The sequence below is a fragment of the Cladophialophora psammophila genome (assembly GCF_000585535.1).
Source record: "Cladophialophora psammophila CBS 110553 chromosome Unknown aczJe-supercont1.2, whole genome shotgun sequence".
Classification (NCBI taxonomy): domain Eukaryota; kingdom Fungi; phylum Ascomycota; class Eurotiomycetes; order Chaetothyriales; family Herpotrichiellaceae; genus Cladophialophora; species Cladophialophora psammophila.
In genome coordinates, this window is record NW_006912923.1 from 1,371,810 (window position 1) to 1,384,495 (window position 12,686).

Consider the following 12,686-nt stretch of genomic DNA (forward strand, 5'->3'; position numbering starts at 1 on the left):
TGTATGTTTTTATATACTGCGTATGGCCTATGACCTGTGAGGTTCTTCTTATGTACCAATCCAGTCCAAACAATCAACCAGATTGACTGACTACCTTTACCATTCACTACGAGAACGGGCTGGTCTGGGATGAAATACCAAACTGAGATCTGTGACTGCGTCTCATCAGGTATTTTCTTGTTCTCGTTGTTGTCCTCTTTAAATCCAAGGCCGAGGTACGTGCCCGCGAGCGTACATTGATGATATACATGGATGGTACTTGAACAGGAGTATATAACCCAAGTAAAATCTCAATCTCAGCCGCCCAACTCTACATGCCTAGGATGCATGCCTACGCTCATACCCATGCCCGTCGATGCCGTAATCGTCGTAGTCGTTCCCTGCAGCAGCAGCATGGGTAGAGAATGCCTCACCCACTGCCTCATCCTCTTCGTTCTGCGCCTCAACACGAGAGCCGCCGTCGTGAAAGACCTCCTCTTTCTTCTCCTCCTGATCGATGAATAAAAAGCTGCCGACTACAATCGCGGCTCCGACCCAATATACCCAGCCCTCGTAGTGTCCCTGGAGGACCATTTCGCCGACCAAAGAAAGCGGGATCGTCAGGCTCAGCCCCACCGTCACCAGCAGAGGGGATGTCAGGACCATCGCGTATGCCCAGCACAGGTCCGAGCAAAAGCTCGCGCAGCTGTTGATGAGCAGGATCGTCCAGATTCTCCTTGAGGGAGGGAAAGAAAACGGTTCCAGACCTGTATAGTGCAAGATGGGAAAGAGCGGGAAGAGCAGGACGAGATTGCAGGCGCCGACCAGGCCGAAGAAAAGAGGCATGTTGAGCGACCGCGGCAGGGCTTTGATGGTCGTCTTCTTCAAGGTGATGGTGTACACGCCGTAGATGATGGCGGACAATAATGCAAAGGCATCCCCCAAGGCGAGTTCGGAGGGCGGTTTATCCGGAAACGTGTCGACCCGCTTGGAGATCGATCCCCCCTCGCCGCGTAGCTGCGGTGAGGAGCCAGATACACCGCCGTCAGTCTTGGCCGAAAAGTCAACAGTAGAGATCAAGATGATGCCCGCGAAGGACGCCAGGACACCACACAGTTTCCGCCACGTGAATTTCTCCGTCCCCGTCAACGCCCCAATGAAAAGCGTCCAGAAACTCGAGGTCGATGTCAGAATCGTGGTGGATGCGACCGTGGTGTACTTCAAACACGCCATGGCAAAGTAATTGGCGCTGAACCAGAGAATGCAAAAGGCGAAAGCCAGCCTAGCCGTGGGGATGATTCCTAGATGTTTGCCCTCTTCTTCCACGTTGTGATGTCCATGGTGATGAGTGCCCGCGGTGGAATGATTCCTACTTGGCTTCTGAATGAATGTCTCGCACTCTGAATTTTGCCCTTCTTCTTCTGGGTCTTGTGCACTGTCAATATTCGACAGTTGTCTATAGCCTTTCCTCCCAACTGCCCGCAACACGCGCGCCCGGATCGTATCGTACAAATCCCCACGGTCTCTGTGCCGTTTATATGCGGTCCGGAGGAGTGTCGGGATCATGGCCAGTATGAAGGTGGACGTGTTGAGGTAGGTAAGAAAGAAGGGTTTGGCATATGTATTGTCAGCAAATATGCTCTGAACGCGTATGAGATTAGCACTGTTTCCCCTGAGCCCAAGGACCACGTCCCGTGCATACACTACCGAGAAAATTGGACATGGTCCATAGGAAGACGACGCAGAGGAGAAGGATCAACCCCAGGGTGTGAGAGGCCAGACCGGCGAGGCGTCTACGGGCAGCCTGCGCTCGAGGCCGGAGAAACCTCTGCCTCGAGGAGTTCCTCGATATGCCATTGTCCTCCATCTCAATGTGCTCTTCGTCTGAGGACTGAGATGTAGGGGGACGGACAGTCATGCTGTAGGCCCCTCGCACCCGACATTGCTTATTTAGGAAATTCAGTTAGGTAAGGGCACCCGCGAGCGGCCCTGGCACCCGGACTCGTGGGGTTGAACGAGAGAGCCGTAGTAATGATAGGATGGGTATTTTTTCTGTTCTTTCCAAAGTGCTGAACGATAAGTGGCTGAGAGCAAAAGTCAAAGCGAAGATAGGGGATAGACGAAACTGTATGTCATTGCGCAGGAACCACCTCGCCGCCTCGTGCCGCCGAAAGCCATGTCCCCCTATGTAAGCGGTCATTTCCGTTTCATCGGAGCCAGCGAGACAGCCCAGGACAGCCTAGTGGCCTAGATGGCCTCACCAGCCAGGCATCAAAGAGACGTCGAGGAATACGGCGACAGCTCCCAGAATTGAGCCACAAATGGATCTGATTTCAACAGCAAAGCAACTCAATCGGTCATCATAGACGAGAGGCAGGAGTTCCTTGCTTATGACCCCCTGATCATACAGTCAGTCTACTTCGTCCCCCAGCTCCCGGAACGCTCATTCATTCCTTCTCGTCCCGGCCCCTCTTTCCAAGCCGTGTCGGTGTTGCCAGCCGCTTCGAAAGACAAGATTATGTGATTCTGCCATTCCTTTTACCGGACCTCTTCTGAAGAGTTCAAAGACGCACATACTTGTGACGCGGTGCGGAGTCAGAGAGAAACTGGTCCCAGCTGACTCCGCCTGGGCATCGTCTAGTTCGGCGGCTGTCGCGGCGTGGTGAGTTCTCGCTCGAGAAGATGCCCCCCCGTCCTTCGAGCCAGAGCTTGTGATGCTATACCCCACGGAATTAATCTCGCATTTCTGCTTCACCGTTGATAGCCGCTCATCGTCGGGGTGTGAGCCATTCGTTCGCCTCAGAGAAGAGCTTGGCCTCCTTGACGTCTGTGCCTGGCACTTGGCTGGCAGCATAAATCTAACAGCGGTTAGTATCAATGCGACTAACCAGCGACATCGGTTTGACTTACAGCGTCCCATACTTTCCAGGCTTGATCGAGACTCTTAGTCAAATAACCACTACCTCGGAGTTGTCCAAACCAATTGAATTTCCCTTCTTGCTGCTTAATGCTGGTTTTCAGAGCATCGGTCGCCTCGGGTTCTTCGCTGACAGCGTCTAGATACGTCTTGACGGCAATTCCAAGCCCTGAACCGTTATCGCTGGAGAATGGTAGCCTAAAACTGGATCAGTCGTGTCCATCTTGCGGTCACCAATTAAGTTATTACACACCTTTGGGCTAGGGCAATCCAATCTTGACGGTCCCGGTCGACATCGCCATTTAGGAACATGCTCGTCATGATCGTTTCTAAGAGATCTCTGAGGGTTGTCCGGATTGCTGAGATCTTCCATGCATAGGTCAATAGTTGCCGATCGAGAGGTCCAACAAATCCCATAGGCTTGTGTCGAATTCTACCCAGACACGCAACCTTGGAAATGAGATTTGTGTTGACCTTTCGGTCGTGGTCCTTGTCTACACGAGGATTAGCAACATTCGGGGGAAATAATGGTCCAACCAACCAGTTTTCGCTACAGGGTCTCCCGAAGCAAAATTGCCAGTGAAGAGTCCTAGTCTCAACATCTCTACGCCAATGATGGTGCATTCCTCGTCGGCGATTGTCAACGCTGTTTCCAGAGCCTTTCCCCACGTGGTGAGGTTGTGTTGTTCGTCAACGTAGCGACGAACTTGCAGATACCGAAAGACTGTGTTGACAGCTACCTCGTCTGCACTTCGCAGAGCCGGGTATTCCAATTTGCCTAGGGTGATGGTCTTCTTCGAAAATGCCGCGTCTTTGAGCGACCGTAAACAGGGCAAAAATAGACTGACATTCTGTTTAATGTCAGACGATGAGCAGCTGAAGAGTTCTGAAACGTACCTCGCCTTTGCCGATGACAGAATCAATGCTGGTCCCTCGGACTCTCCACTGTGCCAGTTTTGGCTTCATGGCGGGAGTGTTTCTGATCTCGATTGTCAAGTTGCTTGTGTCCTGAGCGATCCATGGATTGACTTTGATGACCCGGGATTGATAGTAGTAATTGAGAGACTCTGCCAGGATCTTGAGCGCTTGGGTCCGGAAAGGATTGAGGAATTCTATCACCAATTTTCGGTAAGGTTCCGAATCGAAGACACCTCCAGGCAGCGAAAGCACGATTTCGCCCGACGTGAGCCAGTTGGGGACCTGCGGGCCTAGCATGCCCTTGGAAATGTAGAAGAACAATTCCTCAGGAAGTCTTTGTCCAACAAACTCGTGGACGTCCCCTGGTGCCTCGTCGAAGTTCAGCGGAGCAACAACACCATTCCTCTCCATAATCACATGGTGCCTGATGGTCATGATTGCCTTCTTGTACCGGTCAGCATACTTCATACTCTGCACTTGAGGATTGTCGCGGTGGTAGTTGCAAAGCTGCATGACGCTTTTGCTGGCCCCGTTAAGGAGGGTGATGGCATCTACAATGCCAGTCGATTTCGCCGTGGCCATGCTTTCAAGGATGGGGAAGGTGGGGGTGAAGGAGGTCCCAAGCAAGAGTTGGGCATCTCGAAGCACGTCTTTGTGGACTTTCAGAATATCCTCGCACACACCCCGGCTGACCATGCTTAGGGTTGAGTCGTTGAGGTTGAAATCCGTCACCACCCTATCCACGCCAAAGAGAAAGCTCTCGGTGCTGCCCATGACGGCATCGATGTATTGGTCTTCCAATTTCAGAAGATACGACAACTATTGCCCGGTTTAGCTTCCGCCCAGTCCAACAGTTTCCCACCCGTAGACTCACCTGTGCAGTGGCACTGTAGGGAGCAACCATGTATTGAACGTTATTGTCAAACAGCAGCTTCTGAAGGGATCGCATCATAATTTCGACGGGGTATTTGGCCTTTCCAAAGTCTGCCACCGTGCGCTTGCTGTCGCCGTTCATATAGTGATGCCATGCTTCATCTTGCACCCTTCGGCTATCCGCCAGTTGTGAGTCGGGGAGGCTTTTGTTTACGTAGTCGAGGCCATTGAAGACGAACACCAAGGTGATGCCGTTCTGCCGCAGGAAGGTAATATCGTCCTCTATGGCTTTCTTAAAGACGAATGGCTGACCCCCGAGGGCATGCTTGAGAGGCTCTTCGTTGTTCCCGTTGAGGCGCAGGTTCAGGTAGTATGAGGCATCGACGCCGATGACGGCATCTCTCAGCATATGCAGCTGGCAAAGTTCGACATGTCTGCTGGCCCACTGGTCGAACTTCTGGACTGGTTGCAATGTGAGAAGAGAAATGGTTGAGGGTCAAGAGAATCCATACCTGACATCCTGGGCGGCTGGAAGAGAAGCAAAGGGCAGAACAGACGAAAACAGAAGAGAATTTAAAAATACGGAAACACAAAAGCAATGGGAGGGAAGGAGTGAAATGAAGGAATGAATTAGTCGAAGAACAGGCGAAGACCAGGTCGCGCGTCTGTTGCAAATCGATCAAGTAAAACGCAGGCGTTTGCGCTTTGGCGCAGGGAAACCTCGCAACTGGCAACTCTGTAACTTTTGGGATGCAGGCTGCGCGCTAAAACAATGACTACTCCGTAACTCGGTACAAATATTAAGGCCTTCAACTGAGGATGGGACCCGACTGGTGCCCGCGGTGTCTACCTCTCCGCCTACTATTGCCCCGATATTCAGGGGAGGTCATTCCCCCGTAAAGCCATATGGGCGATGGGCACAAGGCTGTACAAAGCTCCTTGTGGTCGGGTTCATGCTTAATCTTCAGGTGTCAAGCTGCGTACACAGATTCGTCAACAGGAGGATTACACCGTCCTTCAGCAACAGAGATCGAGATCACATCGCCTCCCTATGCAGTGCTGTCAATCTCCTTGGCCTGCGCCCCTCTGAATCCATACGTCGCATTCAGCCGAGACAAAAGATGGTCTTTCGCCGTCATTGCTCGTTTGCTGGTAGCTCCGCCTCCATATCCCACCTCCTTGTCTTCGTCCAGCTTGTGCTGCTCTACCAGCTTGCTTGGCACAGGTGTCAACTCGACGTCGTCCCCTGGGTGTGAGAAATACGCTATTGAGTACCGGTCCTCACCTCCCCTTCTGGCATCCTGGGGGAAGATGACTCGGTGTACCGTGCTTTTTAATATCCCGTTAGTCCAGTATGATAGCAAATCCGCAATGTTGACCAGAACAGGCGGGAATGTCGTCGAGTGATATCCGTCAGGGATAACGGGAACCGGTGCCCAAGCGTCCTCCGGGGTTCTGATTTGTAGGCCTGGTTGCGACGGTCGCTGAAACAGCAAGGTGATGCTCCCGTAGTCGGAGTGGGCACCAGCTCTGACATCGACTTATGGTTCATAGTCCACGTCGGCGGGGATGGCAGGATAGTGTAGCAGCCGGACAGTACACCCGCTGGGTTGAGTGTGCCGTGATGAGAAGAAGTTGGGCTCTTCAACTTCAAGTCCCAGCCCCAGAAGATCTAGGACTCGATCGCAGACTTGCTTGCATGTCCTCTCAAACTCGGCCAACTCATCAATCCGGCTCTCGAGGAATTTGGGCAGAGGCTGTTGTGGTTTTCCATCCAGGAACGCCCCAATGTTAAATGCCTGCTTGAAGTCGCCTTTGCGCTGTGTCTTGGGATCGAGGATCTCGCCATGCATTCCTGTCCAGCCACGATTCGTGTTGTCAATGCGGCAAGGCTCTTTTTCTGCTTCAGGCAGGGCAAAAAACTGGCGCGAAAATGCAAATTCGCGATCCACTATGCTCTCTGTGAAGCCCGTGCCATTGGTGTCGATGTAGAGGAAACCGAATGTAGTAGCAGCCTCCAATACTTTCTTACCAACCTCAACGGTGAAATCTGATATGCCGATGACAGGCAGCTGTATGGCGCTGTTGCCTGCCCCAATAGATCCCATGTTTGCTCTCGGTCAGTTATGATCCTGTGGGAGGGCCTAGGGCCTAATGGGCTAGAAGCAGAATATCTGACGGTCGACTAAAGTGAGCCACCAGCTGTGTACAATATAATGCTCGGTGAAAGTCCCTGTATTGGAATCCAAACCGTGGAAGCGCCACTGGAGCTGAATTATTTGAAAACAATGCCATGCGCTTGCAGGAAAAGAAATGTCGAGGGAAAGTAATAGCGATAGAACCAACCAGGATATATGTCTGGATCTGACGGGCATCCATCGTCAAGCGGCGAGCTCCGAGAAGCTCTGGACTCAGGTCGCACTTCTGGCTCGGCCAGGAGCCTTGATTCAATGTTGAGTCCAATGAACACATTCAGAGTCGGCGACAGCAAGCGACTTGGTCAATCGCAAACTATTGGTGAATCATTGGCCTGATGGAAGCGTTGCCAACCTTGGAACTCTCGGAACCTGTCAGCCGACCCAGGGAGATGGAAACGTTATACGGAAAATCAGTTCGGTGTCAATACTTGATATCTCAGTGTTCATCATTTTGTGCACTACTCGATTCGTCATATTACACATTTGGTGTGTCAATAGCAATCTCCACAGGACCAGCCGGTGCCCGACTCGACGAGAACAGCTCAAAGGCTCCAGCAATCCAAAATAACACCTCTGCTGCCCATCTTCGTCGTGGACCCGTCCATTTTTCGTGTCAATGCCTCGTCCTCTGCTACATTCATGGATGATATATACCCTCAAAGTCTTGCATACCTCATTCAACAATATCGATTCGCTGTACATCAATCGTGCTGGGTGTTTTGCCAAAGGGTGAATGTGAAAACGATGCTGAAAGTCCGTGCCTCGAAAAAATCGACAAACTCCACGACGCCGACACCAACGACGCTCGGTCCAGATACTCCAGGGCTATGCAACTCCAAAAGGCAATTTATGCATTGGGCCGGCGGTTGAGATAGGCATTTTCCAGGTGGCACCAGTGCCGGTGCATGCTCCACGATTCCCGCTGGCATTCCTAGTCAGGGCAGTTAGCATCGCGTCACAACGAGCTTGAGATAAAATGACGTACTTTGCTGCAGTATTTGGTCCGGCGGCAGCGCCTACATTTGGCAAACTGGCGTGTGTACTCCTCCCATTTCCCACACTTGTAGTTGGCACACTGGCGAATTCCTCCACGGGCGTCGTCCTTGCGGCACAAATTGCGCATGACTACGCATGCCCAGTATTGCATGTCCTTCGAGTGGTGACGAACGGTGAACTTCTCGACCAGAGGGAAAATATTGTAGTCGTCAGGTTGCAGAAACTCTTCATCCTCATCTTCGGTGGGTTCTGGAAGAGGTGCACAGCCTCGCATCGGCCCGTAGATCTTCTCGACTTCTCGATCAATTCTGAGCCGGGGAACCAAATGAGTGGCTTGAAAGTAATGCCGAAGGTAACAGTATTTGGAGATATAAGCAAGTAATTGCAAGCCCATTAGAACATCCTCATCGCGGGGCATCAAGGCTGTGGTAGCAGTGGCAGTTGCGTTTCTCAGGAAGAAGTTTGGATATGCGTTAAGCGGGATTGCAGGAGAAGCAGCAGTGGTAGGCGGAGGAGGAATTGGCGATACACCAATTGCCTCAAGAGCTCCAGGGCCCAAGGGATTGCCCATACCTGCGGTGATTGGCGTCTGCTGAGCAATATCCACATTGTCGTCGATTTCTCGGGCCTGCTGTGGAGGGATAGCGAGTGTCAATGGTTGTCGGCCATCCATCTCGTGAGGATCGTGAGGATCGTGAGGATCATGAGGATCATGAGGACTGGGATCCCGAGTTTGGACCCTGCTCCGACCTTCAGCTGGTCCCTCGGGATCCAAGAGTTCGTCGTCGGGACCAGCCACATCATCCATGCCCATATCGTCGGTCTCTCCAGTAGAGTTCTGATGACGAATCGACGGCCTTCTCATGCGGCGATCAACGGGAGACAGCAATCCGCGATGGAGTGGCGCAGATGGGGTAGTTGGTGAGTCGGGATGAGATGTGACGCCTGTGTTCAGGGGTGGGAGCATAGAAGGCAGTCTATCCACCTCCCGAACAGGCCGCAAGGAAAACCCATCGGAAGTATCCATGGAAGGCACTGCTGTAGCAGGTGGTTGCAGATTAAGGGACCTGTGAAAGGAGTTCCTGCTCTCGTGCCCACGGTTGTGATGGTGCAAATCACGTCGGGGAAAGACTGTCCGTTCGGGAGGAGAGGTGAAAACGCTTGGAGGCATGATGCTTCCTCCTTCTGCTGGGCCTGTTTCTGCGGTGCCAAAGCTTTGCGAGAAAGATTGTGGTAGATCAAGCGACGGCGGCGGAGCTTGACGACGATTGGAACGTTGGTCGGTAGCGGCGTGCAGGTGCTCAAAGAAGGACGTCCTTGCTGCGGGGTCTTGTGTTAATTCTCTCGGCAGTTTGGAGGATTTGGAGGCCCCAGAATGTTTGGATCCGTTGCGTTTCTCCTGCTCAGCATCGGCCTTTGCCTTTTCCATTTCGATGACCAAGATGTAGTCCCACAAGATTGTCGCAATAACCGGTACCATATCTGCTTCCACAACACGCGTCCGTACATTCTCCGAGCCTCGAACACCAATATTTACGATGCATTGAAAAGCGAGATTCCATTTCCACATGTGCATTTCATCCTTGCTCCGGCCCTCCTTCAATATGCAGACAAGGCGCTCAACGCCGCCATCGACAGTAAGAATATCTCGAATACGCGCAGAAGAAGTCGTCAGGTATGCTAGGTGATTGAGGGAGTTTATGAGGGGGAGGGTCGAGGTGCAATCCAGGGCTCGGCGGTCGTAGAGGGTGGTGGTAATATGGACGGAGGCCTTGTTGACATTGGGGATGCTGAAGTTGACTTCTCTCATGTTGACCAGTGCTTTTCCACCATGCAATATGTTGATGTCTGTAGCTTGTGGTTGTGATGGGATAAATATATTTGTTCTGTTCTCACGGCGCAGTGGGCGTCCGAGCTGTGGCAACTTCCGTCACGCGCAGGATGCTTGGGCCGAGCTGTCGTCAAGGGGGAGTGCGTCACCGGATGAGACCTTTGCTGGCTATGCACAGAGGATTCAAGGACCAGCAGCCATCAAGAGAGGGACAGAGACTGGCAGAGTGTGGTCTACCCGGGGGTCGATGAGCAGTGAAGGGCGTGAAAGGGCAAGAGCTGGGTGTCGGGGGGTGGATGTTGGCAGCTAACAAATACAGAGGACCGTTTTGTTCAATGTTCTTGATGCTCAATGGCCGGGCAGAAGAGAACCGAATAGCGAGTATAGGGACGATTTGTAAAGAGTGTGGCGGCTGGATTTGAGGACGCGGAGTTCGCAATTCGGGAGGCGGAGGTGAGGCGAGGCGAGGCAGGGCAGGACTCGAGGGATCTGCCGCTTGGAGGATTGTGCCCAGCTCCCGGGATGGAACAACCAAAAGCAGCCTGGCGAGGAGAAGCAGATGCGGGCGACGCAGCAGATGGAACAGGAGAGATGGAAGGGCGGTCGGTGATGATGGTGAGGATGGTGAGAATAGATGATGGAAGAGGAGGTGGTGAAGTGAAGTTTGGTAATGGTGGTAGTCTGTGTCGATTTAGCGTGAGGGTTGCAAGGTTGCAAGGTGCAAGGTGCGAGAGCAGCGCAGTGCAGCGCGGTTTGACTGCGGTGGCTGATCCTTGTTGGAGAGCACGTCCGGCTGGTCTCAGCGTCTCGGGCTCAACCTTCACCTGGCACCGTCGTCTCTTGGTTCAGTTCGTTTCTCGACACGCAGCAACCTTCAGACTAACCGCTCTCTAACCACTCTCCTGGGCCCGTATACAAACCCTAGTCAAGTACATAAAGCCTGGGCATCCTCACTGCCAGCCACCATGGGCTCGAGCATTCATCCCTCTTCTCCTCCCTCACGGTCTACTCGCCCCCCCCTGGCGTCCATGCTCAAGCATTAATTAGCGGCGAAGCCCTTCTGCCAAATGATGTGCCCCCGTCTCGCCGTTGTGCAGAAATCAAACAGCTCTCTTTTTGCTGATTTTGCGTGTCTCCACCGGCGCAATCTTGTGGGCAACCCTCGCCCGGCTATGGAATTGGAGTCGCGCTTGAGACGATCGTCTACTTATTACTACGAGACTGGGCCCCTTCCAATGCCCAATTGCTCTGGCCCTTTCTTTAATATGTCGCAGGGATCTCTGACGGTGGTATAATATCCGAATTTCGACTTTTTCCTTTTCATCTGGCGAAATCCATCATGCGCTGGTTGACGACCACATCAACCTCAACAGCCTCGAAATTATTGTCCGTGGCAGTCATGTATTTGGTTGAGTCGGAAAAATGCTGTGGTAAAAAAGAGCCAAAACAATCTGGCTCGCTATGTTCTCGACGGTTGTCTTTTCTCGCCTTTTTCCGGAAACCACCAAACATCGAGCAATTAGTCAGACAGAACAAATCTCTGGTGTCTTTGCAGAGCCCTTGCAGAGCCTTGATGCTATTGTGGCAACGGGTGCCCCACGTCCAATCAAATCGGTTCCGGAGATGGCTATACATACTACTGGTATGTTCTCCGTAGGCCAGCCCCCCTGGCCACATGACCCTTTTCTTTTGTTTTTAATTCTTCATCTCGTACCGTTGCTTGATAATGTTTTCTCCCTTGCCGCTCGTGGCAAGAGAGGTCGTTGTGTGATCAGTGCTACGAACGACAGAGTTTGGATTCTTAGACTTTTGCTATGTGCCCCAGGTCTGGACCTGATCTTCATGTTCTCGGCCTTCCGTCCTTGTGGGATCATCCCGCGGACTGGGTATTGGTCTGTTTCTCCTTCCCTTGCTATGCTTGGTTCCAGCCATCGAGATGTTTTTAATGGGGCCCTAGAACCTATGCGGAGGACAAACAAACAGACCGCAAAACTTTTGGATATGACGTGGTCCAACAGTATGCACCTTCGATCTTAATAGGTCGAAATCATGGAACTCGCTTGAAGGCCTATTTTTGGCCCACTGGTTGTTGTTTCGAAGCGGCTATTTGGCCAATAGCCGAAACCCTGCCTCTAACCATGCTGATGGTTTACGGGGTCAACGGGGTAGAGCCTTCTTCCAGATGTCGTTAACCACCTCAAGAGTTGGTATGTCCACAACCATCTTCCGATGGTAATGCTTGCTGCTGGCAGGCAACCCCATGGCTCTGCTATTTACAGGGCTGTTTCTCGTCTTCATATAGGCGATGCCTCGACCATGCACGCTCAAGGGATGCAAGTCTGGTTAAGGGCGCTTCGTCGACGTATCGTTCTGTTCTTCGTGGAATCGATCTGTGCAGACCATGTCGTCGACCGTGATCGTTTCGTCAAGACCGGTTATCGAGCTCTGCAAGTTGGCTGCACCCTCACAGACAACGAGGCTGAATACGAGAACCCTGCGAACCAGTGCAGGTTAAGAAGCGCCCCATCCAGCAACCCGCATCGGACCTTTCCAACCCCTTCCCCCTGCGTTACTTGCCAAAAAGTGTGATTGCTGTCTTCTACGTATGCGGAGAGACTGCCCTTTATATGGTAGGCCCTTCTTACTCGCTGTAGGGTTCAGGCCGACCCACACAGCCGCATAACCGCACATGAATTCATTTGTCGACTCGGAGTTCGCGGATATAAAGAAACCTTCGCAAGGCTGCGGCAGTCGCGTACGCTCGTCTTGAGCTTCTGGCAGGTGCCACCGGTTACCGTGTCTAACAGGGGTGACCTACCTGGGTAGGTATTGTCAAGCACTGAGCAAGGGCAGAGTGCATGGTTAGTGGCATCATAACTTCGTTTCAGCCATGGGAATGGAAGTGCTGCCGTCGACGGGAAGCCGCCGAGTGTCGAGGTGCTTTCCCCTTTTAGCGATAGCAAACCATGTCCTG

The 12,686-nt window shown here is 52.5% G+C and overlaps 4 protein-coding genes across 4 annotated transcripts; all 4 read right to left on the bottom strand.

Moving 5' to 3' along the window:
- Nucleotides 1–318: 318 nt before the first annotated feature.
- Nucleotides 319–1,897, bottom strand: A1O5_01833 (uncharacterized protein; the record flags this gene model as incomplete). Its single annotated transcript, XM_007742449.1, has 2 exons — nucleotides 319–1,620; nucleotides 1,682–1,897. The coding sequence occupies 2 exons, from the start codon at nucleotides 1,895–1,897 to the stop codon at nucleotides 319–321; spliced, it is 1,518 nt and encodes a 505-aa protein (XP_007740639.1).
- Nucleotides 1,898–2,747: 850 nt separating this feature from the next.
- A1O5_01834 (uncharacterized protein) lies at nucleotides 2,748–5,206 on the bottom strand (the record flags this gene model as incomplete). Its single annotated transcript, XM_007742450.1, has 7 exons — nucleotides 2,748–2,837; nucleotides 2,890–3,094; nucleotides 3,150–3,390; nucleotides 3,438–3,747; nucleotides 3,794–4,633; nucleotides 4,689–5,149; nucleotides 5,200–5,206. 7 exons carry the CDS (start codon nucleotides 5,204–5,206, stop codon nucleotides 2,748–2,750), a joined length of 2,154 nt encoding a protein of 717 aa, XP_007740640.1.
- A 530-nt stretch (nucleotides 5,207–5,736) lies between these two features.
- A1O5_01835 (uncharacterized protein) lies at nucleotides 5,737–6,795 on the bottom strand (the record flags this gene model as incomplete). Its single annotated transcript, XM_007742451.1, has 2 exons — nucleotides 5,737–6,227; nucleotides 6,288–6,795. The coding sequence occupies 2 exons, from the start codon at nucleotides 6,793–6,795 to the stop codon at nucleotides 5,737–5,739; spliced, it is 999 nt and encodes a 332-aa protein (XP_007740641.1).
- Nucleotides 6,796–7,732: 937 nt separating this feature from the next.
- A1O5_01836 (uncharacterized protein) lies at nucleotides 7,733–9,691 on the bottom strand (the record flags this gene model as incomplete). The annotated part of the gene is made up of 2 exons (XM_007742452.1): nucleotides 7,733–7,816; nucleotides 7,871–9,691. 2 exons carry the CDS (start codon nucleotides 9,689–9,691, stop codon nucleotides 7,733–7,735), a joined length of 1,905 nt encoding a protein of 634 aa, XP_007740642.1.
- Nucleotides 9,692–12,686: the final 2,995 nt, after the last annotated feature.